Raw genomic sequence first — 26,274 nt, 5'->3', positions numbered from 1 at the left:
ATCATGTTATCGCATTCATAAAGTCTGTCCACTAAATTATCTGAAACCTAAACACGCAGAAATTCAAGTTCTCAAACCAAAACATAATTTGCCTTTTAAAGCCTTCATTAATTTGCTTTCTAACAATGGGCATTGTTTTAGTGCTACAATCAGCAGGTTACAATACATAGCATATTCCATTTGTATACAGATACAGTAGTATTTTCCATGCATTTTTATATGTGGTAGACTAGCTATGCAGACGTAATATAAGCAAACGTAGACTGAACAGTATACTGTACTCAAAATGTGTTACTCCCATGCATAATATTCCAAAAAGTGTATACACTGACATTTTTTTTTCTAAAAAAAAGATTGCTATAAAGCATTTCAATGTTCTTTGTTTAATAAATATATTGGTCTCTACCCCAGCAAAGGCCCAGCTTAGCTAAATGGAAGGTAACATACATTAACGGCATTTTAAGTGACACTCAAATGTTCCAAATATATAATCCTTTAGTCAGTTTGCCTTACATACATATATATATATATATATATATATATATATATATATATATATATAACACATACAGCTGAGCTTGTGATAAAAATAAATTAATAAAGCTTTGACTTATTGAAGAAAAAAAAAAAAAAAAAAGAAGTGTGTATGTAAAAGGCATCTTTCAGGGTCTCCTTAGGATGGCTGCAGTAAATGGCGTCCAACACATATCCAGAAATTTTAATTAAATTGGTTTCTTAATCTGGTAACAGAGCTTATATATTTTAGTAACAGCAGCAATGCACCTGCCTGCAGGTAATTTCAGCAACACCTGCAAAGGAAAAACAAATATAAATAAGAAAAGCTGCCAAGATAGAAACTCTACATTTCATATTCAGTGATAAATGAGTGGCTTCAAACTGGCAAAACAGTGTATTGTGTATGACTTATTAAGAGAAGTGTGAAGAATAAAATAGGTTTATACTAAAAAAAAAAAAAATTTGATTATTTACTTCTAGGTAAACTGAGTTTCTTCCATTTTCACTGTGGAATCATCATCATTTAACGCCTCTACTTCATTCGCTTTTCTTTTCCGCCTGCGTTGTTTTCTGCAGTGGCTGATAGAACGAAAGAAGAAACAGTAAATGTTTCGTATGAGGATGCTAGAATTGTTTCAAGACTAGTTACATGGTGTTTAGGGTTTAAAATTTAAATAGAAAGTTAAATCACTTATAAAATAATCAAGCATAATTTTTTTTAAAAAAAGTCAATATACATTTTATCTGCTTTTCATGTAATATACTTCTGCAAACTGATTTTTCCACAAATTGGATGGAGTACTTATTGTATGGGTAACTATGCTGTAATTTCTCTGGACAAGCAACATGATACACAGTTAGATCAGTGCATGGGTTCACTTACGGCTATCCAGGATTACTACAAGAAACCTTGTAAACAAACCCATGATGCTTTTCAGAAGGAGTTTCTGATGACTGATTTGAAATAGCTAAATCCTGTTTGCTAAAAATACTACTACTACTAATAATAATAATAAAAACTTTAAATACTTTTTAAACAACTATAGCGCATGGTGATCTTATGTAATGGTTTTGTAAAGGCAGGGGTCAAAATTAGTGAGAATGGAGTTCTAGCACTATTTTTGCAGGAGGAACTATTTCCCCCTAGACTGAGAACAGAAAATAGTCTTTGCAATTAAAGGTGTCTGTGAAACATCTGGAAGTAGGATAAGCCCAATAACTTTATTTTATACACCAATAGTATGTGCAGTCTGTTTATCTATGTTGGTGTCAGTATGTCTAGCAATTAATGGTCAGCAGGCCAGATTCTCTGCAGAATGCTGACCTGTGCAGGACAATGTATGTGCTGTAGATTCAACCTTACCAGTTTCATCCCAAAGTAAAGGTGACCTGTTTTGCTTTCAATGTTACTGTGCCCTCATGCCTCCTGCTTTCTTTGCCAGTGTTATTTGCTTCAAATTTACTTGGTATACATGTTAATGGTAAAACAAAAATGACACTCTGATGCCTTGTGGCCATACTTTTATCATAAATCACATTATCATTGTTTTTTTACTGCACAGTGAGTGCACACACTGACCATATCAGATCATGACAGAGCATTACACATCCTAAGAGCCAGGAGCAGCATCTCCTAAATTTTGACTAAGGGCTAGATTTATCATAGCTGAGGCGTACAGGGGCACGTATACGAGCCCCTGTACGCCTCAGCTCGCCTGTGGCAGTGCAAAATTACCCGTAGGTAATCAACATTGCACACAAGCGCAATTTTGCGCTCGCGTGCAATCCCGCCCCCTGCCCGCGCACAGCCAATCACGCGTGGGCAGGAGCTGTCAATCTCCTCGGTCGGACTCGACCGAGGAAATTGAATTTCACCACCTTAGAGGTGGCGAAGAGCATAGGGAAGCAGTGGTCTGGTGACTGCTGCTTGATAAATCACAGCGAGCAAGTTCTTGTGAGAACTTGCTGCCGTAGGGGCTTTATAAATCTAGCCCTAAGTCTCTTAGCTTTTTGTATTATTCAACATCATCTATATTCAAATGTTCCTTCATGTGTTCTAAAAAGGGTGTGTCCGGCTTCTCAGTTTTCAGTATCAGTTGAATACAAAATTACAAATAAAAATGTCCCTCATACTGCGTAAAAATCTAACCACGTTTGTCCATCCTCAGGCCCAAAGGCAACAATTTAGCCCTTCATTGGTTTTAATTCGCTTTCATTAACCAGAGTGTATAGATTATATAAATATAAATACAGTGTGTGTGTTTGTGTGTGTGTGTGTGTATAAAACAATATTAATTGTGAGGGGGTGCAAGTCTTGCTGAGTTCCCATACTTTTTTAGGTAGAAATTGGATCCTGAGTAAGGGGACCAACGATTTCTAGTGGTGGCCCTAAGGATAGCTGCAATTTCTCAATAGCATGAGGCATATATGTGCAACCACCAATTAGCAGAAGTGAGCCTTTGATTTTCAACAAAAAATACCAAGAGAAAAAAAAAAAGAGTAATTTGATGATAGAAGAAAATTGTAAAGTTGTTTCAAATTTAATGCTCTTTCAGAATAATGAAAACAAATTGGTTTCATCTCCCTTTAAGAGATGTTACTTTAAATGGACAAGATTACGAGTGGCACTCTAACAGTTATGTGCAAGTAAAAAGGGGTTTATCGCAGCTATTTGCGAGTGTCGGGTGTAGCGCTCGTATTACAAGTTAAAAGTAAACTGGATCGATTGAGCGCAATTTAAGTTAACGCGTGTTGGGATAGTGCGTCCTCAGAGCTCTGGTTAAACGTTTTGAGAAACAATAAAAAAAAAAAAAAAGAGTGTCACAAAGCACATAAAAAATAGATTTAAATGTACAGCTACACATATAATAACATTATTTGATAAAAAATATTAAAATAAAATATTGCACAAAATAAGTTATAAGGGCTCAAAGATATAAGGTCTCAGGTGTTAGAAAAAAAAAAGGCAGGCTAAAGACTTTAAAAAAAAAAAGATACATACAAAAATGTACTTAAATGTATGAACAGACATGTAATTTATAATAATGAATAACTGTCTAATAATCCCACTCTCTCAAATTGATTATTCTTAATTCTGCACAGGAATAGAAAAAGCAATATGAATATATGTAAATAGTTAATAGGAGTAAAGCTGATTTGTGACACATAGTTTAAGTGATCTTGATAAAGTCAGGGTTAACTCCCGAAACGTGTAGATTTGCTCACTAACATTATCAGGAGAAGGTGTCAGTCAGTAAAAGCAGAACGGGGGCAACAAACACTTTCGGCTAGATTTGGAGTTTGGCGGTAAAAGGGCTGTTAACGCTCCGCGGGTTTTTTTCTGGCCGCACCATAAATTTAACTCTGGTATCGAGAGTTCAAACAAATGCTGCGTTAGGCTCCAAAAAAGGAGCGTAGAGCATTTTTACCGCAAATACAACTCTCGATACCAGAGTTGCTTACGGACGCGGCCGGCCTCAAAAACGTGCTCGTGCACGATTCTCCCATAGGAAACAATGGGGCTGTTTGAGCTGAAAAAAAACCTAACACCTGCAAAAAAGCAGCGTTCAGCTCCTAACGCAGCCCCATTGTTTCCTATGGGGAAACACTTCCTACGTCTGCACCTAACACTCTAACATGTACCCCGAGTCTAAACACCCCTAGCCTTACACTTATTAACCCCTAATCTGCCGCCCCCGCTATCGCTGACCCCTGCATTACACTTTTAACCCCTAATCTGCCGCTCCGTAAACCGCCGCCACCTACGTTATCCCTATGTACCCCTAATCTGCTGCCCTAACATCGCCGACCCCTATATTATATTTATTAACCCCTAATCTGCCCCCCACAACGTCGCCGACACCTACCTACACTTATTAACCCCTAATCTGCCGAGCGGACCTGAGCGCTACTATAATAAAGTTATTATCCCCTAATCCGCTTTACTAACCCTATCATAAATAGTATTAACCCCTAATCTGCCCTCCCTAACATCGCCGACACCTACCTTCAATTATTAACCCCTAATCTGCCGACCGGAGCTCACCGCTATTCTAATAAATGTATTAACCCCTAAAGCTAAGTCTAACCCTAACACCCCCCTAAGTTAAATATAATTTTTATCTAACGAAATAAATTAACTCTTATTAAATAAATGATTCCTATTTAAAGCTAAATACTTACCTGTAAAATAAATCCTAATATAGCTACAATATAAATTACATTTATATTATAGCTATTTTAGGATTAATATTTATTTTACAGGTAACTTTGTATTTATTTTAACCAGGTACAATAGCTATTAAATAGTTAAGAACTATTTAATAGTTACCTAGTTAAAATAATTACAAATTTACCTGTAAAATAAATCCTAACCTAAGTTATAATTAAACCTAACACTACCCTATCAATAAAATAATTAAACACAATTGCTACAAATAAATACAATTAAATAAACTATCTAAAGTACAAAAAATAAAAAAGAACTAAGTTACAGAAAATAAAAAAATATTTACAAACATAAGAAAAATATTACAACAATTTTAAACTAATTACACCTACTCTAAGCCCCCTAATAAAATAACAAAGACCCCCAAAATAAAAAATTCCCTACCCTATTCTAAAATACAAAAATTACAAGCTCTTTTACCTTACCAGCCCTGAACAGGGCCCTTTGCGGGGCATGCCCCAAGAATTTCAGCTCTTTTGCCTGTAAAAAAAAACATACAATACCCCCCCCCAACATTACAACCCACCACCCACATACCCCTAATCTAACCCAAACCCCCCTTAAATAAACCTAACACTAAGCCCCTGATGATCTTCCTACCTTGTCTTCACCATGCCAGGTTCACCGATCCGTCCTGGCTCCAAGATCTTCATCCAACCCAAGCGGGGGTTGGCGATCCATAATCCGGTGCTCCAAAGTCTTCCTCCTATCCGGCAAGAAGAGGACATCCGGACCGGCAAACATCTTCTCCAAGCGGCATCTTCTATGTTCTTCCATCCGATGACGACCGGCTCCATCTTGAAGACCTCCAGCGCGGATCCATCCTCTTCTTCCGACGACTAGACGACGAATGACGGTTCCTTTAAGGGACGTCATCCAAGATGGCGTCCCTCGAATTCCGATTGGCTGATAGGATTCTATCAGCCAATCGGAATTAAGGTAGGAATTTTCTGATTGGCTGATGGAATCAGCCAATCAGAATCAAGTTCAATCCGATTGGCTGATCCAATCAGCCAATCAGATTGAGCTCGCATTGTATTGGCTGATCGGAACAGCCAATAGAATGCGAGCTCAATCTGATTGGCTGATTGGATCAGCCAATCGGATTGAACTTGATTCTGATTGGCTGATTCCATCAGCCAATCAGAAAATTCCTACCTTAATTCCGATTGGCTGATAGAATCCTATCAGCCAATCGGAATTCGAGGGACGCCATCTTGGATGACGTCCCTTAAAGGAACCGTCATTCGTCGTCTAGTCGTCGGAAGAAGAGGATGGATCCGCGCTGGAGGTCTTCAAGATGGAGCCGGTCGTCATCGGATGGAAGAACATAGAAGATGCCGCTTGGAGAAGATGTTTGCCGGTCCGGATGTCCTCTTCTTGCCGGATAGGAGGAAGACTTTGGAGCACCGGATTATGGATCGCCAACCCCCGCTTGGGTTGGATGAAGATCTTGGAGCCAGGACGGATCGGTGAACCTGGCATGGTGAAGACAAGGTAGGAAGATCATCAGGGGCTTAGTGTTAGGTTTATTTAAGGGGGGTTTGGGTTAGATTAGGGGTATGTGGGTGGTGGGTTGTAATGTTGGGGGGGGGGTATTGTATGTTTTCTTTTACAGGAAAAAGAGCTGAACTTCTTGGGGCATGCCCCGCAAAGGGCCCTGTTCAGGGCTGGTAAGGTAAAAGAGCTTGTAACTTTTTAAATTTAGAATAGGGTAGGGAATTTTTTATTTTGGGGGTCTTTGTTATTTTATTAGGGGGCTTAGAGTAGGTGTAATTAGTTTAAAATTGTTGTAATATTTTTCTTATGTTTGTAAATATTTTTTTATTTTCTGTAACTTAGTTCTTTTTTATTTTTTGTACTTTAGATAGTTTATTTAATTGTATTTATTTGTAGCAATTGTGTTTAACCCCTTAAGGACCAGCGACGTACCCTGTATGTCGCTGGCCTTTTTTTGGGACTTGTTTGTTTTATAGTGCGGTCTTGCCACCAGCGTTGAGACTGCTCTATTCCACAAAGCCTGCTGGAGGGAGGGCATTAATAGCGTGTTCTTGCTAGACTTGTGCTATTATGTCCTGAAAAAACCCTTAACGACCAGTGACATACAGGGTACATTGTGGTCATTAAGGGGTTAATTAATTTATTGATAGTGTAGTGTTAGGTTAATTGTAGGTAATTGTAGGTAGTTTATTTAATTATTTTATTGATAGGGTAGTGTTAGGTTTAATTATATCTTAGGTTAGGATTTATTTTACAGGTAAATTTGTAATTATTTTAACTAGGTAACTATTAAATAGTTCTTAACTATTTAATAGCTATTGTACCTGGTTAAAATAAATACAAAGTTACCTGTAAAATAAATATTAATCCTAAAATAGCTATAATATAAATGTAATTTATATTGTAGCTATATTAGGATTTATTTTACAGGTAAGTATTTAGCTTTAAATAGGAATCATTTATTTAATAAGAGTTAATTTATTTCGTTAGATAAAAATTATATTTAACTTAGGGGGGTGTTAGTGTTAGGGTTAGACTTAGCTTTAGGGGTTAATACATTTATTAGAATAGCGGTGAGCTCCGGTCGGCAGATTAGGGGTTAATAATTGAAGGTAGGTGTCGGCGATGTTAGGGAGGGCAGATTAGGGGTTAATACTATTTATGATAGGGTTAGTGAGGCGGATTAGGGGTTAATAACTTTATTATAGTAGCGCTCAGGTCCGCTCGGCAGATTAGGGGTTAATAAGTGTAGGTAGGTGTCGGCGACGTTGTGGGGGGCAGATTAGGGGTTAATAAATATAACATAGGGGTCGGCGATGTTAGGGGCAGAAGATTAGGGGTACATAGGGATAACGTAGGTGGCGGCGATTTGCGGTCGGAAGATTAGGGGTTAATTATTTTAAGTAGCTTGCGGCGACGTTGTGTGGGGCAAGTTAGGGGTTAATAAATATAATATAGGGGTCGGCGGGGTTAGGGGCAGCAGATTAGGGGTACATAAGTATAACGTAGGTGGCGGTCGGCAGATTAGGGGTTAAAAATTTTAATAGAGTGGCGGCGATGTGGGGGGACCTCGGTTTAGGGGTACATAGGTAGTTTATGGGTGTTAGTGTAGTTTAGGGTACAGTAGTTAAGAGCTTTATGAACCGGCGTTAGCCAGAAAGCTCTTAACTCCTGCTATTTTCAGGCGGCTGGAATCTTGTCGTTAGAGCTCTAACGCTCACTGCAGAAACGACTCTAAATACCAGCGTTAGAAAGATCCCATTGAAAAGATAGGCTACGCAAATGGCGTAGGGGGATCTGCGGTATGGAAAAGTCGCGGCTGTAAAGTGAGCGTTAGACCCTTTAATCACTGACTCTAAATACCGGCGGTAGCCTAAAACCAGCGTTAGGAGCCTCTAACGCTGGTTTTGACGGCTACCGCCGAACTCTAAATCTAGGCCTTTGTGTTGTATACGAGTGTTTAATGCTTAAACCTGTTGTGGCGCTCGAATATGCTGGATACACATCCATTCTGGAATTGTTACATCTTTTTTCTTCTATCACAAAGAGGTTACAGAGCTGAAAAGGTTGATCCAGCACTTTGTACAAATTACGAATGTTTCTGGCTTTTAAATCCTATTGTAGCGCTCTCACTAACCTCTTATCCTGGGTCGTCAGCCACACAAGTTGAATTAAATACAACAGTGGAAAAAGATCCCAATAATAACTTTTTCACGAAGAGTTCTGGTGTGGTCTAAATACACAGATTAACCAATCAACTGGATTTGACCAAATAACCAATTGGAAAAAGAAGAACAGAGGTCACGTAACAAACAGCGCTTTCAGATAATCAAGCGTCTACACATGCAGTGTGTCCTGGAGATTTCCTCCAACAAACACAGACAACGAGTTCAGAAACCTAGCGTTATCAAGCGCAAGAGTAAAGGTACTATCTGGATCCACATTCAGTCTGGTATTTCATGGACCTGTTTTAAACCATAATTTTGACATTGTCAAATATAGAATCTGACAGTCCTATTTGAGAAATGTGCGCTATCTGGAGAGCATTCCCTTCTTTTCTTCTTCTAAGATACCTTTGTGATTCACATTTTTAGAGATTTGTGTGCAAACTTTTTTGGGGGTTTTTCTATTTACTGTCAATAGGGCAGCTCTCACACCATCTTTCTCTTTTGATACATAGTTTAAGTAAGCAATCAGATTGGTCAATTTCACAATTCCTACTTGAAGAAGGTATAAAATCTGCATGTATTGCTAATCAATCATGACTCTTGAGAAAGCCCTACGTAACAAACAAGGGTGAAACCCCCTGTGTTTGAAGGTGACATGCTACACTTGGAGGAGGCTGTGAGGAGTTTTCAGTGACTACAGGGAACACCGGGACATGTATGGAAACAACTACATGTGTACAGCAGCAGTTTGGTGACTCCTATTTGCAGGCACAAGCAGAATATCTTTCAACACAATACCATAATTAATCCGTTGAGTAGATGGACAGAGGGGCAGCTCTGGGAGGACCATGGACTGGCTTCTAACCGCTTGCTGTGGGTTATCCATACCTTTGATTCTGTATTTCATCACTCTAGGAGGATTGATGTTTACCGCTTACGTGCTGTGTTGTGCTTGACTCTGGACTGAATTGCCATTGATCTAACTGCTGCTGTGACCTTACTAATCTGCCCCGGACTGTGCAACTTTCCCATGTAGTTTGTAAACCAAGATATTTGGTCTTAGGATGCATTGGCCTCTACTAATAATCTTACCTCCTCAGTACCCTCCTTTAGCCGGATTGGTCACAATGTTTATATATATTCTTTGAGGTAATTTACTTAGTGAACTTTTTGCTCTTATATGAGGTTGTGCTGGATTAGTTCATCTTAGCAATACTTTGATATTATATATATATATATATATATAATGTAGAAAAGTTCAGTATCTGCACTCTCACCAACTTTCCACAACTGCCAGGGTGCTCTCAGGAGTATATAGTAGGAAAATGATTCAAAGCACTCTCTGGACTTTTGATAATAAAGGCAAATTTAATTGTGATAGTGACGTTTCGGGACCAAACCTGTCCCTTCTTCTGACAGTCAAACAATGCAAAAACCAAACTTAAATAGGCCATTCAGACCCTCCCCTGTATTGCTACCAATCACAGGTAAGCGTGTGCAAAAGTGAAGACCACACCAAAATAAGGTGTGGAAGAGTGGTTGTGTACAATGTGTAATTATAAAGGTGTCTAAAATTTATATAAAACTGAAATCTCATATTAGTGTGATAATCATATATGTTTCTAAGTGAGCTTTGATCAAAATAGTTAAGTTATAAGAGCAATTACTGCCATTTTTCAAAATACATATCAAGGATTCACCCCTCCTTTAGAGTGCACCAAATGGATACTACCACTATTCAAAGGAACCACCCCTATTCATTGATAGGTTCTAGTCCATAGTCATAACATTACTACATAATATAACTATCCTGGTCATCTAGCCACTGAACACAGCTATTTTCTATTGTTATAACTTCACAGCACCCCATATATGTGGTATTATTGAACCACACCACAAAAAAACGATTATACACACCCTGCGATCAACTAACCATTAGATGCTATTGATATCGTCGCATTTGCTGACACACCCCTCCTGCTCTCATAGGTTACGCCTAAACAGCACCTCTCAATTTTCATATGTGTCAAAAACTAAAATAAAATAAGCGTTAGCAACCAGATCCTTATAAGATTAAATGTCAGAGACTTTGGGTACATATCTGTCTTAAGGTGTTTGCCACTCAGATGTTCAGATTATAACAGTATATATCGTGCGATCAGACCGCAACTGAGATCTGTTGTCATCTGTAAACACACCCCTCCTACTCTCATAGGTTAAGTCTAGACAACACCTCTAAAATTCCCTATGTATTGGAAAATAAAATTAGCGTTAACACCAGGATCCTGCTCTCATAGGTTCAGTCTAACCATCACCTATCGATTTCCATATATGTTAGAAAATCAGTTAACATAAGCAACAAAGTCCTTATTTGATTAATATAATTACAACAATGTAAGCCGTGCGATCAGATCGCAACTGTAATCAGCTGTCATCTGGAAACACACCCCCTCCTGCCCTAATAGGTCAGGAGTAAACCGTGCCTCTCCACTTTCATACCTACACAAAAAGCAACAACTAAACTATGTATACACGTTGTTGCTTTTTGTGTAGGTATGAAAGTGGAGAGGCACGGTTTACTCCTGACCTATTAGGGCAGGAGGGGGTGTGTTTCCAGATGACAGCTGATTACAGTTGCGATCTGATCGCACGGCTTACATTGTTGTAATTATATTAATCAAATAAGGACTTTGTTGCTTATGTTAACTGATTTTCTAACATATATGGAAATCGATAGGTGATGGTTAGACTGAACCTATGAGAGCAGGATCCTGGTGTTAACGCTAATTTTATTTTCCAATACATAGGGAATTTTAGAGGTGTTGTCTAGACTTAACCTATGAGAGTAGGAGGGGTGTGTTTACAGATGACAACAGATCTCAGTTGCGGTCTGATCGCACGATATATACTGTTATAATCTGAACATCTGAGTGGCAAACACCTTAAGACAGATATGTACCCAAAGTCTCTGACATTTAATCTTATAAGGATCTGGTTGCTAACGCTTATTTTATTTTAGTTTTTGACACATATGAAAATTGAGAGGTGCTGTTTAGGCGTAACCTATGAGAGCAGGAGGGGTGTGTCAGCAAATGCGACGATATCAATAGCATCTAATGGTTAGTTGATCGCAGGGTGTGTATAATCGTTTTTTTGTGGTGTGGTTCAATAATACCACATATATGGGGTGCTGTGAAGTTATAACAATAGAAAATAGCTGTGTTCAGTGGCTAGATGACCAGGATAGTTATATTATGTAGTAATGTTATGACTATGGACTAGAACCTATCAATGAATAGGGGTGGTTCCTTTGAATAGTGGTAGTATCCATTTGGTGCACTCTAAAGGAGGGGTGAATCCTTGATATGTATTTTGAAAAATGGCAGTAATTGCTCTTATAACTTAACTATTTTGATCAAAGCTCACTTAGAAACATATATGATTATCACACTAATATGAGATTTCAGTTTTATATAAATTTTAGACACCTTTATAATTACACATTGTACACAACCACTCTTCCACACCTTATTTTGGTGTGGTCTTCACTTTTGCACACGCTTACCTGTGATTGGTAGCAATACAGGGGAGGGTCTGAATGGCCTATTTAAGTTTGGTTTTTGCATTGTTTGACTGTCAGAAGAAGGGACAGGTTTGGTCCCGAAACGTCACTATCACAATTAAATTTGCCTTTATTATCAAAAGTCCAGAGAGTGCTTTGAATCATTTTCCTACTATATATATATATATATATGTGTACATATGTATTTATTGTACATACACACACACACAAACACATATATATATATATATCAAATTGTATTGGAGCATATTTATGCAATATTCATATTTAATAGTGTAATACTGTGTATTTACTGTAAATATTTCACATTCCAATGTTCTTCACATAGCAAAATATGTTCTATTTATTCATTAATACATATTTCTACATATATCTGATGGTATTTTGGCACAATATATATATATATATATATATATATATATATATATATATATATATATATATATATATATATATATACACACACACATATACATACACACATATTCTGCTATGTGAAGAACATTGGAATGTGAAAAACCCGTATTTTCATGTCGGATTAACGCATTTAAGAGTATGCGATTAGGTTTGCGCACAAGTTTGGTGTTTTTCCACTTTTTGCTCCATTGACTTCTATGGGGGAACACCTTAAAGCGTGCACAATATCCTAAGTTCGGCTTTTTGCCTGCATCGTGTTAGCACACAAGTGAAAACTGTTTAAATTACAACTTGCAATACCCGACGCAAGCAAAAAGCTTTCTTCTAGCGGAGTTAGCTAGCGAGTGGGAGTGTTAAATACTGCTCCACTTGTACGCTGGCCTAATGTGGGTAATACTACTTTTGTGTTTTTTTTAAAACAAAGGAAGAGTTTGTAAAGGCTTTATAATAAAAAAAAAGAAGAAAATAAGTCTGTGGGTCCAGATAATATTCATCCAAGGGTTCTAAGGTAACTTCTATCTGGAAATAATTATAATAGTTCATTAATAGTATTGTTTGAGAATGTGTGAGAGCAGGCATTGAAGTTTGAATCTGCTATCTAAGAACTGAAAGGGACAGCATTGTATCCCTGATGAAGTGCCGCATGGGCAGGAAATAATTCCTAGAGTATTAAAAATATTAAACTTGGGGGGCGGAGCCTGGCCACGCAGGGTGACGGCAGCATAAAAATTGGCTCTGATGCTCCACACCCGGTTAATACCTATAATTCACTATCAACATCCTAAGTTTTGATCATTTTTACTGCTGATCTTCCTACAACATTACCCTGCACCTCTCTAAGGGCTGAAAATATCCCGGAGCTGTACTTTTTGTGCCCGCACATCGAGAAATTGCGGCCTAGCCTGCATCGGCTCTCTGATGCGACACGGAAGAGGCGAATTGAACGCCGAGCAAACCCTGCTCCCCTGACTACATTTGGAGGACACTGTGACCGCAAGCACTCGCAAGCACTCACACGGTGACCCGGTGCTGGATATACCGAGCCGCTTCTCACTGACCTCCACCATTAACGGTCCTGTCTGCTGGCGGCGGCACCGCATCACGGAAGAAAGCAACACATGGCAGCTACCTCAAAGCCTAAGAGATCGCTACCGGAGACCGCATGAACATCAGTGGAAGCCGGTAAGAGACCTTCATTAAATAGCTCCACACCTTACGCTCCATACGCTTACAACACGGAGCTCACATAGAAAATATAGCCTCCATATTACATATTCAACCCGGGGCAAAAGCCTATCATTGCAAAAGACTGTCAACACAACAGAGGCTTTCTTCTTGTATTTTGCCCTAGGCCACTGATCGCAGATTGATCACATTACCCCTACTAGCCAGAGTCACGCGGGGCCCACATAGGCTTAACTGTCTGAACCACCTAACAGGCCTGCTGCAGCACCTCGCGGTGCTCTCCCTACCACTCTCATCTGTTGCTCACTGGTTTAGTAGTCACTGTAAAACATGGCCAGCAGGAAACATGGCAATAAACCTGAAAAAGGAATTAAGTCCTCAAGCCTCACTAACTTTCTCAGGGTTTCACCACCTAATTTAGAATCCTCAGACTCTAGACCCCCCTCTCCCACTCACATGGCTGCTGAATTACCTGTCACAGAGACCTCACAACAACAAGTATATCTCACAAGACACGACCTCAATACCATCTCTTCTAAAGAGGACATTAATAAAGTGCTTTCAGAAATGAGGTCTCTGTTTGGTGACATAAAGAAAGATATAACACAGGTTACCCAGCAAGTACAGGCCTTAGAGGCCAAACACGATACCCTTCAAACAACAGTCACCACTAATTCTCAACTGCTCAGTGACCATGAGGAGCACATTCAGTTCTTACTCTCAAAAGTTGAGGACTTAGACAACAGGGGGCGTCGCAATAACATCAGGATAAGGGGGACCCCTGAATCTGTTTCCCCAAAGGCCTTAGAGGGTTATTTGCAGGACTTGTTTCGCACGCTGAAAGGCACACCTGAATCGCCAAACATACCTATCGAGAGAGCTCACAGGGCCCTTAGACCTAGGCCTCCACCTAAGGCCCCACCTAGAGACATAATTAAGTTCCTTAGCTACAAGGACAAGGAATCAATCACACTAAAAGCAAGAAACATCAAAAATTTCACCCACGCAGGAATCCCTATACAAATCTTCTCTGATCTTAGTCTAATCACGCTACAGAAAAGAAGGGATCTCAAATTTATCACATCGGAACTCCAGGCTAATGGGATACAATACAAGTGGGGCTTCCCGGTGTGTTTGATGGCTTCCAAAAATGGCGCTCAGGCTATTTACAGGTCCCCTAACGATCTATCAGAGTTTTGCAGGACACTGGACATAAACATCCAGCATCCGGAGCCCTCTGGGGCTTCCCCCCAGGACTTCCCTTCCCAAAACTCTGGGGGCCCCTCTCACACAAGGGACATTTGAAAATTCCAGCCTTTTGAGACTTTAACACCAGATGCACTTATTCCAGAGGCGCAGCATGTCATTATTTCCCTACTGTATTGACTATGCCACTGGAGACGCTGTAACCTGAAACGGCCTGGATTGACTGTTATTGTTTGATGGTTAATGGCTCTTTTTCCCCTTACAGTTACCTAAATTGAGATTCAATATGTTTTGTAGTCTAATGAAGTATATTGTATATGGAGACTGCCATGCAACTGTAATTGCCAGAGGTCCTCTATGGCGCCCCACACTACTACACAACTGGGTTGGTAATTCTTAGTTTAATACTAGTTAGACATAGATACACGAGGACACAGCCCTCCTAGTTTCCCTAATCCTACAGCAAGATATCTCATATACGCCCAGTAACTTCGTTTAGGTTAAATACTAACTTAGTGTACCCTTAATTCCTGAGCATCTTGATCTATATGATCTAATGCCTAGCGTTCTTACAATAATATAGTTCACTATACATACCATAAGCTGTCCACTGCTCTAGGCAACTGAATTGCTGGGTCCCTATTTATTCCCGTCCCCTACTCGCTTAAAAAGGGGCTACACCTAGTTTCCCCTTTATCCCTATGGGCTTTTACTATAGAGGTGGGGTAACCAATAAGAGGGGGACTTACTCCTGACTCTTCCAAAGAGGCCCCACACACTCAATACCTTGGTCTAGACAGCAAAATTCCCCATAAAGGGATATACCTCACTAGCCTTATTCCTATCCCTCATAGATCTATATAGGACAAATGTTGCACTTGTTATTGCATACGTAATTGTTTATCAAGCCTTCCATTTACGAAAAATGTTGTACCTGTTCTTATATTTACACTTGTTTTCTCAGATTTTCTAAGTTGATTCTCAGATTATGTATTACAATTATTCATTGACCGGGTGTGGAGATACTGACCCCACACTCACTTTACTCTACCCTCCTATCCTTTTCTCTTAAAGGTTGGAGGAATTGTATAAGTCTTTCTTCTTATTGTTTCTCTTCTATTACTAAAACCTGTTCCTACACTAAACTAATCTCTCACTTTATACTTATCTCCATCCCTCTTCTCTTTTCCATCTTCCTTCTTTATCCTCCTCCCTTTGTCTCTCCTACCCCCTTTTTTTTTTTTTTTTTTTTCTCTCCTCTTCTTCCCTCTCTCTCTCCCCACTCCCTCATTTCTCCCTTGCTCATTGAACCCCCAGCACTACTAAACACTTAAAGCACAAAATGGTCTCCCAAACAGCTCATAACCTTTCCATCATGTCCTTAAATGTCAAGGGTATTAACATACCAGAAAAGAGGTCCCATCTCCTTAGAGATGCGACTAGGCTGAATTGCGACATATTATTCCTGCAGGAGACTCACTTCAAAAGAGGTAGAGAACCGAACTGGTTGCACTCCAAATTTCCTCAGACTTTTTTTGCATCAGGCCCCTCCAAAAGAAATGGAGTGGGGATACTTATCCGCCACTCGACGCCTTTTATTGCACAGCAGATAGATAAAGACCCAGAAGGCCGCTATTTAATAGTGGTGGGCACTCTGCATGGCCGCCCAGTCACTCTGGCTAACGTCTACTTCCCCAACCAAAACCAACACAAATTTATGTCAACACTTACCAACAAAATCTTGGACCTACTGAAGGGAGCTCTGCTCCTCGCAGGAGACTTCAATCTGCCTCTAGACCCTCAACTGGACACCTCCAGGGGAGTGGCCTCCGCCCCACAGCGAATTATTAAACAATGCAATAGTAGATTGGAGGAACTCGCAGTTCATGACACATGGCGCACCCTACACCCTACAAGACGAGACTATACATTTTTTCACCCCCACGACGTATATACCAGAATAGACTATATATTCACTGATCAGTCTACACTGGCAACAGTGTTGAGTACTCAAATTCTGCCCATGACCTGGTCAGATCATGCCCTGGTTCTCTGTAGACTGAAATGGCCCTCAGTACCTGACCGACCCTTTATTTGGAAACTTGACGATTTCATGTTTAATAATCAACTAATCAGAAGTAAGATTGAACACACTTTGACTATTTCACTTTGAATGACACACCTGATATCCCTAAACACACAATATGGGAAGCACATAAATGCGTCCTGAGAGGGGAATTGATCAAACAAAAAGCCATCCTGGCGAAACAAACCAGCGTCAGATATTCTTCCCTTCTATCTACCATAAGAGAGCTAGAAGCCAAACACAAAAAAGACCCAAAAGATAGTTCTACCCTTACTGCACTGACACAAGCTAGAAAAGACATTCAAAACATCCACACATTAGAACACCAGAAAATGGCATTGAAGACCCAACAAAAATACTATGAGTTTGGTGACAAACCGGGGAAATTGTTAGCACGAGCTATTAAGAGGAAGACCCTGAAATCACACATTCACTCACTAACAGATAAGTCAAACAATATCCATACCAGCAGTCCTGGTATAGCTGAAACTCTAAGGACATATTACTCTGGCCTTTATAACCTGGAGGACTCTCCTGGCCTCTCTTTAGAGGACGACACCATGCAACCCTCTCCCGATATGAGCCTATATCTGAACTCAGTCACCTTACCCACTCTGTCACAGACAGAAGCGGAGGTTTTGGATGCCCCCATTTCCCCTGAAGAAGTCTTGCATACCATCGAGGGCTTACCTTCTGGCAAAAGCCCAGGCCCAGACGGCTTTAGTGCCAAATATTATAAAATCTACAAAACTGTATTGGCCCCTCACCTGGCCCGCCTATTCAATTCTATAGACACCTCCCAGGGCTTTCCCCCTTCCATGCTGTTAGCTCACATAGCGACTATCCCTAAGCCGGGAAAACCAACCAATAAACCAGAAAACTTCCGCCCAATTTCCCTCCTCAACGTGGATATAAAAATATTCGCGAAAATCCTCTCAACTAGGTTAAATAAATTTCTACCCAATTTAGTATCCCCTGACCAAGTGGGTTTTGTCCCAGGCCGTGAGGCGAGGGACAACACCATAAAAGCTACCCTACTTGGAAATTATGCCCAACTGAATGAGATCCAGGCGATTCTTGTATCAACTGATGCCGAGAAAGCCTTCGACAGGATCAGCTGGAAGTTTCTGAAGGCGGTCCTGTCGAAAATGGGGTTTGGTAAAACCTTCGCTCACAGAGTCTTTTCACTTTACACAGCCCCTTCAGCACAAGTCAGGGTCAACAATATCCTCTCTGATTCATTTAGCATAAAAAATGGCACCAGACAAGGGTGTCCTCTGTCGCCACTGCTGTTTGTATTGGTGATGGAGGTCCTGGCCCAAAGAATTAGAATCAATACTAAGATCGGGGGAATTAAAATCGGGGAACAAGAACATAAGCTGTCCATGTATGCGGACGATGTCCTGCTATCATTATCAGACCCTTGCAGGTCATTACCCGAAGCACTACGAGAATTTGAGGAATATGGTAGACACTCGAACTTCCATTTAAACAAAACCAAATCCGAAATTCTAAATATTAACCTCCCCCCTGAAGAACTTAGCCAACTGTCTTCCCTATGCCCCTTACGCATCCAAACCCGCAAATTAAAGTACTTAGGGATCAACCTTACTCCATCTGCGGAGGGTCTTTTTGAAGCAAACTATACAAACTTGCTCACTGTGATTACAGGTGATCTCTCCTCATGGAGAAACAAACCTATCTCCTGGCTTGGGAGAATAGGCATTATAAAAATGAATATTCTGCCTAGAATATTGTATTATCTCCAGACTCTCCCGATCCCCCTCCCTTCCCATTTTTTACACAAACTACAAAATGTGATGGAAGAATTTATATGGAGGGGGGGGAGACCGAGAATTGCACGAAAGACCCTGTACCTGCCGAAAGACAGGGGAGGACTGGGGGTGCCCCACCTGGCTCTATACAAAAACGCCATCCTCTTGCAACATCAGGCGGAGTGGTGTCATAATCTTCATGATAAAACCTGGGTCCAAATCTGTAGAGTAATCCTAGGCAAACAGAACATTGGACTGTTGGGGTGGATCTCACCTAAGTCCAGACCGAAACTTATCGCCAGCTACCCCTTCATCAGGGAGTTTTTCACATGCTGGGATAGATTGCTAATAGAACATCCTCACATCTCCACAAACCCTTCGCCTCTCACATCCTTCTTAAACAATCCAGACATACCCTTTACCTGTACGCAGAGAGTAATGGTGGATAAAACACAGGTGCCACAAGTATCCTTCCATCGGCTCTTCGCAGATCAAAAAACTTAGAACTCGGTCTGAGTTAGAGGGTTCCGGCCTTGCTCTTTCCTGGTACTTTCACACTCAACTCCAGCACTATCTAACGACACATAAAAAAAACGCACTATATCACTAGGAACCCAACTACCTTTGAATCCCTGTGCCTACTCCCGCATACACCGAAACATATGGTCTCTATTGCCTACCGCTTGCTCTCTTCACATACTGACACCCCACTGCCTACCTACACACGACAATGGAACAGAGAACTTAATCTACCCCTGACATATAAAGACTGGGGGAAAATATTCAGAACGCACGCAAAGATATCAGTCTCAGCAAAAATACTGGAATCCAACTTTAAATACCTGTCAGGATGGTATCTCACCCCTGCCAGATTACAAAAAATCTATAAACAGACAGATGGAAGATGTTGGAGGGGTTGTGGGGAATCAGGTACCCTCCTACACATTTGGTGGGGTTGTGAAGTTATAAGATCATACTGGCACTCAGTACTGACTGCCATGGAAGGGGTGGTCACGACCTCTTTGCCTAGAGTGCCTAGCATCCTTTTGTACCATGACCTTCCCAAATTTAAAGACAAGGCCACCAAATACCTTTTCTACTTGATGCTAAACAGTGCGAAATCCCTTATCCCCAAAAATTGGAAGAGTGTAGACGCGCCTACATTGAGTGACTGGGCCGGCCAGGTAGATAGATGCCTCCTACTAGAGAGATTTAGATTCATGAGAGACGACAGGATAGAAATACATGAATATATGCTGGAAAAGTGGAAACAGGGTAGGCCGGATTGCATTTTAGCGGCCTAAACCCTTATGAACAGAACAGACCTGCTGCCTACAACATGGTCTGGTATGGAATCCCCCTTCTCTTTTCAAGAGACGTATCTGATTTAATTCCCTTACCTCCCTTCCCCCCCCTCCTCCTACTTCCCCCTCTCCCCTCCTCTCCCCCCTACCCCCTCCGGAGCTTTTTTTTTTTTTTTTTTTTTTTTTTTCTTCTCTCTCTTCTCTCCCCTCCTTCCCTTTCTACATTATTCTCTTCCTCTTCTTCCTTCTCGGACATGGGCCTACCAGTAGCCCTATGACCGAAGCTCATTTATCTTTTCTGACTAATTACTGTTATATAGTTATAATATTGCTAGAGTGCATCGAAAGGAACATGAATGGGCTTATAGACTCTTATATGGACTCTTTGTTATACCTAACCCACTCATTATTACGCTATCATTATGCAACCAATTGAACTCCAAGGAGCCACCTGTACAAATATTCTTGTATTTCATGACTTTTGATGTACGGATCTTATGTATTTTTTGTTTACTCTTCAATAAAGCTTTGAAAAAAAAAAATATTAAACTCAAACCTGTGCCTGCAAAAATTCCCAGCAAGTTATCCTTCTTTGACAAAAAGACATTGGAAAAATAAATCTACAATCCAAAAATTACATAATCTATGAACTATCAAATAACTAGCAGAGGGCATAACAATAAAAAAAAAAAATGTGGCACCTGTAAAACACAGTGCCCAATTAACTCTTGTACACAATGTCTAACAACCCCTGCAGAGATTTCAGTAGGCAATACAATAAAAAAAAATGTGGCACGTTTCAAGTTTGCTCAAGACCACAATGATGTTCTACAACACTTCTGGGAAAATGTGCTGTGGACAAATGAGAGAAGAGTTCAACTTGTAAAAAAAAATATATATATATATATATATATATATATATATATATATATATATATATATATATATATATATATATATATATATAATTTAAAAACCAAGTTCAGGGATACATTCCTTTAAATACCTGATATAATTCATGTTCCTGGTGTCCTTTGCTATTGTCAGTTAGGAACAAATGTAAATAACTTTGTGCTTCTATAAAATGTTGCAGGGTCATATACATTTCACTACATTTAAGTAGGATAGATGCACTCCAGCATCTGAGACAACAAGGCTAGCCACTTTTATATTGTTTGTATAAAATGCACCGTTGTGCTGTTATCAATTAAAGCCAATTAGGGACTTGTATGTAGCAGAGTTAGCCTTGATAAGTCAGCAGGGCACGTTTCAAGTTCTGAGAATTACAAAATCTTCAATTTTTAGAGCTAGATTTCATTAAAAAAGGGCAAAATAAGTAATGAAAGTATAATGTAAAAAAAAATTGTAACTTAAAGGGCCATGATACCCAAATGTTGAAAAAAAAAAAAAAAAGATAGATATTTTACCTCAAAATGTCCTAAGTATTCAAACCCCATTGCAAAGAACTTTAAGCAGCAAATCAGTAAGCCAGTTCTGGGACAGGCAAGGGAGTGAGCCTCAAGCATGTTAATTCCCTATTCAGTTTAAGGAAGTTACTATGAAATCTCATGCGAGTTTAGTGAAATCTCATGAGTTCACAGTAAAAAAAAAAAAAAAAAAAAAAAAAAAAAAAAAAAAAAAAAAAAGAGTTCATGACCTCTGCACTGCTGATGCTGATTGGCTGCAGTTCACTTCTTCATTTTATTTTATTTTGTTACCTGCAGCTGAGCAGTAACTGAAAGATAACTTTTTAGACAGAACTTACTCTGCTGAGCTTAGGAAATTGTGAGGTAAAATATCTTCTTTTTTTACATAGAGATGCTCAGGTGATATTTTCCTGTCAGCTTTTACAGTTATACTGCATTAGATTCAAGTGATTTAGCATAGGAGTATTATGTCCCTTTAATATACAACGCACAAATCAAGTGTTTACTGTCCCTTTAACTGCTTTTGTAATATTGAGCATACATGTGTTAAGTATTTAAAGTTTCATTTTTAAAGCACTATAAGATGTTTCTCAATAAAGGATATTTAACAAAATTACGCTAACAGGGCAGTATGTTTAATTTTGTTACTTACTGTGAACAGATACATATGCAAATAATCAGTATAACGAGTGTCACCATAGCAGATATCAGGCCAATCACCACAACTTGACCCCTGTCTCCTTTTAAGTAAAAGAGGTCCAAATATTCACATCTTGATCCAGTATAACCGGTCTCGCACCTGGAAGAAGAAAGTAATAGTTCAATTATAGAATTTGTAGTGTATACAAATATTTCTGTACATTATAAAAAAAAAATATTCACCTAAATCAATACAGATTTAAGGACCAATAAATACAGGAGATTTGCATAATCAACAAATGCACAAGAACAAGACAATGCAATAGCACTTAGTCAACTTCAAATGAGTAGTAGATTTTTTTCTGACAAATTTCAAAGTTATGTCTATTTCCACTCCCCCATGTACCAGGTGACAGCCATCAGCCAATCACAAATGCATTAACATATATTCTGAAGTCTTGCACATGCTCAGTAGAAGCTGGTGACTCAAAAAGTGTAAATATAAAAAGATCGTTCCCATTTTGTTAATGGAAGTAAACTGGAAAGTTGTTTAAAATTGCATGCTCTATGTGAATCATGAAAGTTGAATTTGACCTGAGTGTCCCTTTAATATTGTTCTGTTGCGCCAAACACTCCAGTGAGATTGGTCTATAATTTGCACAGTATAAAGGGTCTTTATCTGGCTTTGTAATCGTGATGCATTTATTTGGATTTTAATGTCCGTTTAAGCAACAATTTTATAGGCCTTTTTTTAAGCTTTTTCTTATAGTTTATGGATAGTTAATTTACATTAGTCCAGATTCCAATCCATCAGTTACCTTGAAAAAAACATTATCTGCAAGCTTGAGTTGTATTCTCTTTTTGCAAAGCCATTTTATTCATTAGACAAGCAGCTTACAAGCAGCTTTTGAATTTGTAAAATTACTCATAATTAGCTGTGCTCCTAACTGCCCTGCATTTTGCAGGACTGACAGTTTGAGAGCTCTGCCCACTATCCAGGATCTTATAAATGTCCCATCATGTTTGACTCCACCTCCAATCTTTCTGACTATGTAACCAGTCATAGTCAAAGGATTAGCTAACTCAGTGCCTAGATGTATTGAAACTGAGCATTTGGAAAAATATATCACTAAAAATTCAATGTTGAGATCCAATTCTGCTAATCCGTACCAGATTGGCCTACCGGGATGCCAGGAGATTTCCTGGTGGGCCAATGGCTTCCAGCACCAGAGGGTCATTTTTAGGGTGCAGTGGGCTAGAGAAGGTAACCTGCATCAACCCCAGACTTAGTATTGGGCATAATGGGCCAGTTAACCCCACCCTGCACAGGCAAGAACAAGCAGAAACAAAGGCAAGAAGTGGCTTTTCTTTGGTAGCTGGGCCGGCCTTGTGAATATACCCCTCCACTTGCTCCCTTAGAGTTGGACTGTCACTTGCTGAATCAGCTATTCTTAGTAGGGCTGGCACCAGCAGAGCGGAGCACATGTATGGTTTACTCTGGAGCAGGTATGAGGAATGGGCAGTGGGAGCCTGGTGGCTTTTTTTGCCTCTAACCATGCGTCACTCCATGTATTCCTCCATGGCAGCCATGTGTATTTTCTCCACCGGGTGAAATCCCTCAGCAACTGTACAGACAAGCTGAAAAGAAGCTCAGCAAAAAAGGTACCTGGCTACTCCATTGTATTTAATATATTTATATCACCATACATGACACTAGGTTGGCTGGACTGGGCCAGGCCTAACATTTTTTTTTACAGGGCCAGTCTGATTTCCCAGTTTGGCCCTGCTGCTCATCCAAGACATCTGATAAGAGAACTAATGAGAGGTTAGTTAATCCAATTGACGTAAAATTTTACAACTTTAGTTGCATATTTTAAAGCCTTGGATAGTTTGATTAAAAAAAAATGAGAGGATATAGTAAAAATGGTGTATTAACTGTAGACCATAAAAACCTTGACTACCAAGTTTTGAATTTTTGAAACCTAAAAATAAACATTAAAAAGGGACACTGAACCCAAATTGTTTCTTTTGTGATTCAGATAGAACATAGAACAATTGATAACAGGAGTAAATTAGAAAGTTGCTTACAATTGCATGCTCTATCTGAATCACAAAGAAAAAATTTGGGTTCAGTGTCCCTTAAAGGATTCTTAAATGAATCCCACATCTGCAACTATGGGCCCCATGTACTAGGCAGTGAACTTTGCTTTGGAGGCCTTCGTCCAGGCTTGCTCATGTGAAACTTCTTACAGCAAGTTAAGAAGCATCAGTCATACAACTTGGTGATTGACAGGTGACGCAAGAGCAGGGGGTGGCAGCACACTAAATACTTGTGCAATGGAGTTCTGGGGAGGAGCCAGGTGGCAAGTCACGCTGAGGCGCTCGTCTGGTTTGCTCCAGCTTGCATCCGAGACGGAGGACGCCAACACTCATGCCAGGGACCTTGTGTGACTCAGACAGGCAGGCAGGGAACTGGAGAGAAGACCCACCCGGAGCTCCTGGTAGCGATTACTTCATCACGCTACTATATTGGATGAAGCCCGGCCAGCTTCCTTGCTAGAGCCGCCACCTTCTTGTTTCGGCTGCATTTTGGCCCCCTCCCACTGTTGCTGCATGAGGGGGAGCGTTTGTCCCGATCCCTTGGCAGACGAACCGGCTCCATAGGAATCCGGAGCTGCTGAGCGGAAGCCCGGGCTGAAGATCTTGTTCGTTGGCAAACTACCCCTCCTCCCATGAGTGCTGCGTGAGGGGGGGGGGGGATCTACTCTATGCCTTCTTTCTTCAACACCTGGTATAATTGGGAGAAGCACTCTCCCCATCTCAACAGACCTAACTCCAAAACGTTAGGTGGTAAGCGGCTGGTAGTTTAACCTCTAGCATTTATTAGTTATTCTAGTTAATATCTATGGGGTTAAGACATAAAAAGTGCTCCTTTTGCCTTTCTCCATGATGCTGCCTGTCACAATGGTCCACTAGTTACATACTGGCTTATCACACTTATCTCCAAAGCCGGGAACAACTTTTTTTTTTCTGTATTTAAAGTGACTGCGAAAACAGCAATTAAGCTGAACTATATAAATAATAAGGACCCTTTGTAACGAGGGAAGGGGGGGAAAAAGAAAGAAAATCTCTTTTTTTGGAGTTCCTTAGCCCTGTATATATCTGCTCATTTGCCCATATATCCTCTATTACTCCTAAAAAGGAGTCATCTAAAAATATATTTACTGAAAACTTTGTAAGGAGTTTAGAGGAAAGAAGGAAAAAGAGGAGAAAAAAAAGGGGTTGAGACTCATCCACCTTCACATTTTTTTACTTCCAAGGTGCTTGTGCCTAATGGCTTGGATATCTCATTGCTAAAACTGATCTTTTGGAACAGCTTTCTTTTTTGGAAAAGGACTTCGTTCTTATATACAGATAGGGACTTATGTATTTCCTTCAACATTGCAAATAACTCTCCAAGCTAACTGAGCTCACAAATTGTTCCACTACTTAAGGTCCAAATACATCTATGCACATTGGATTTATTTCTGTAAGGCAGAAGATGCTCTGTTATTGCTAAAATCTAAAGTGGACATTCTGTTTTCCTTTTTTTTTTTTTTTTTTACTCTATTTGCATTCTTTTATTTATCTGCAAGGGCCTCTAATTGTATCTTATTCTCACACATAAGTCTGCATCTTAATAACTTTATTGGTTTATTCTCCATAGGATTTATGCAACTACCTAATTGTTCCCACTCACTAAGAATGTTGAATTCATAATTTTTTCCTAAGTTTTCTTTATTGAATGTATTTAATCTGACAGGGTTGGTTAAAAGTTGTGAAAACACTTGTACATCTCTGCCACGACTAATTTTCGAGTTAACTGACAGGGCCTTCTCCGTACTCTATCTAAAAAAAGGAGGAGGAGGAGGAGGGAGGGGGAGAAGCAGGGGAAGGGAAAAAAGGAAAAAAGCACATTAGCAATTTCTGGAATAATTCTGTCGCAGGTTTTACTGGGTGGTGGATTCTCCCATTTAAAGCTAAGACTTAATATCTACATATAGTTAAGATTTTCTGACCCCAGTAGTAAGCCAGGCCCTACGATATTCCAGTGCGGGTTCCACCCTGCCTTGTACCTTAAGGTAGAACAAATTCTCATGATCATTATCTTTAACATTTTATTTTAGTAATTTAAACTGTTCTTATCCTTGCTAAACTTTCCTGTTTTTATGAGGATAACAGGGCTGAATAACCTGGCAGT

The 26,274-nt window shown here is 39.8% G+C and overlaps 1 protein-coding gene across 1 annotated transcript in view; it reads right to left on the bottom strand.

Moving 5' to 3' along the window:
- Positions 1-692: 692 nt before the first annotated feature.
- The window catches only part of BTC (betacellulin), a 131,329-nt gene continuing 105,747 nt past the window's right edge, over positions 693-26,274 (bottom strand). Inside the window, exons 4-6 of the mRNA XM_053703312.1 lie at positions 22,048-22,194; positions 991-1,095; positions 693-809 (exon numbers count right to left, since the gene is read on the bottom strand). Coding sequence (XP_053559287.1) covers positions 993-1,095; positions 22,048-22,194 — 250 coding nt within the window. The 3' untranslated portion in view covers positions 693-809; positions 991-992. The remainder of the gene's footprint in view (positions 810-990; positions 1,096-22,047; positions 22,195-26,274) is intronic.

The sequence above is a fragment of the Bombina bombina genome, chromosome 2 (genome assembly GCF_027579735.1).
Source record: "Bombina bombina isolate aBomBom1 chromosome 2, aBomBom1.pri, whole genome shotgun sequence".
Lineage (NCBI taxonomy): Eukaryota > Metazoa > Chordata > Amphibia > Anura > Bombinatoridae > Bombina > Bombina bombina.
Note: the sequence above shows the minus strand (reverse complement) of the source record. Positions and strands in the feature narration are given on the sequence as shown.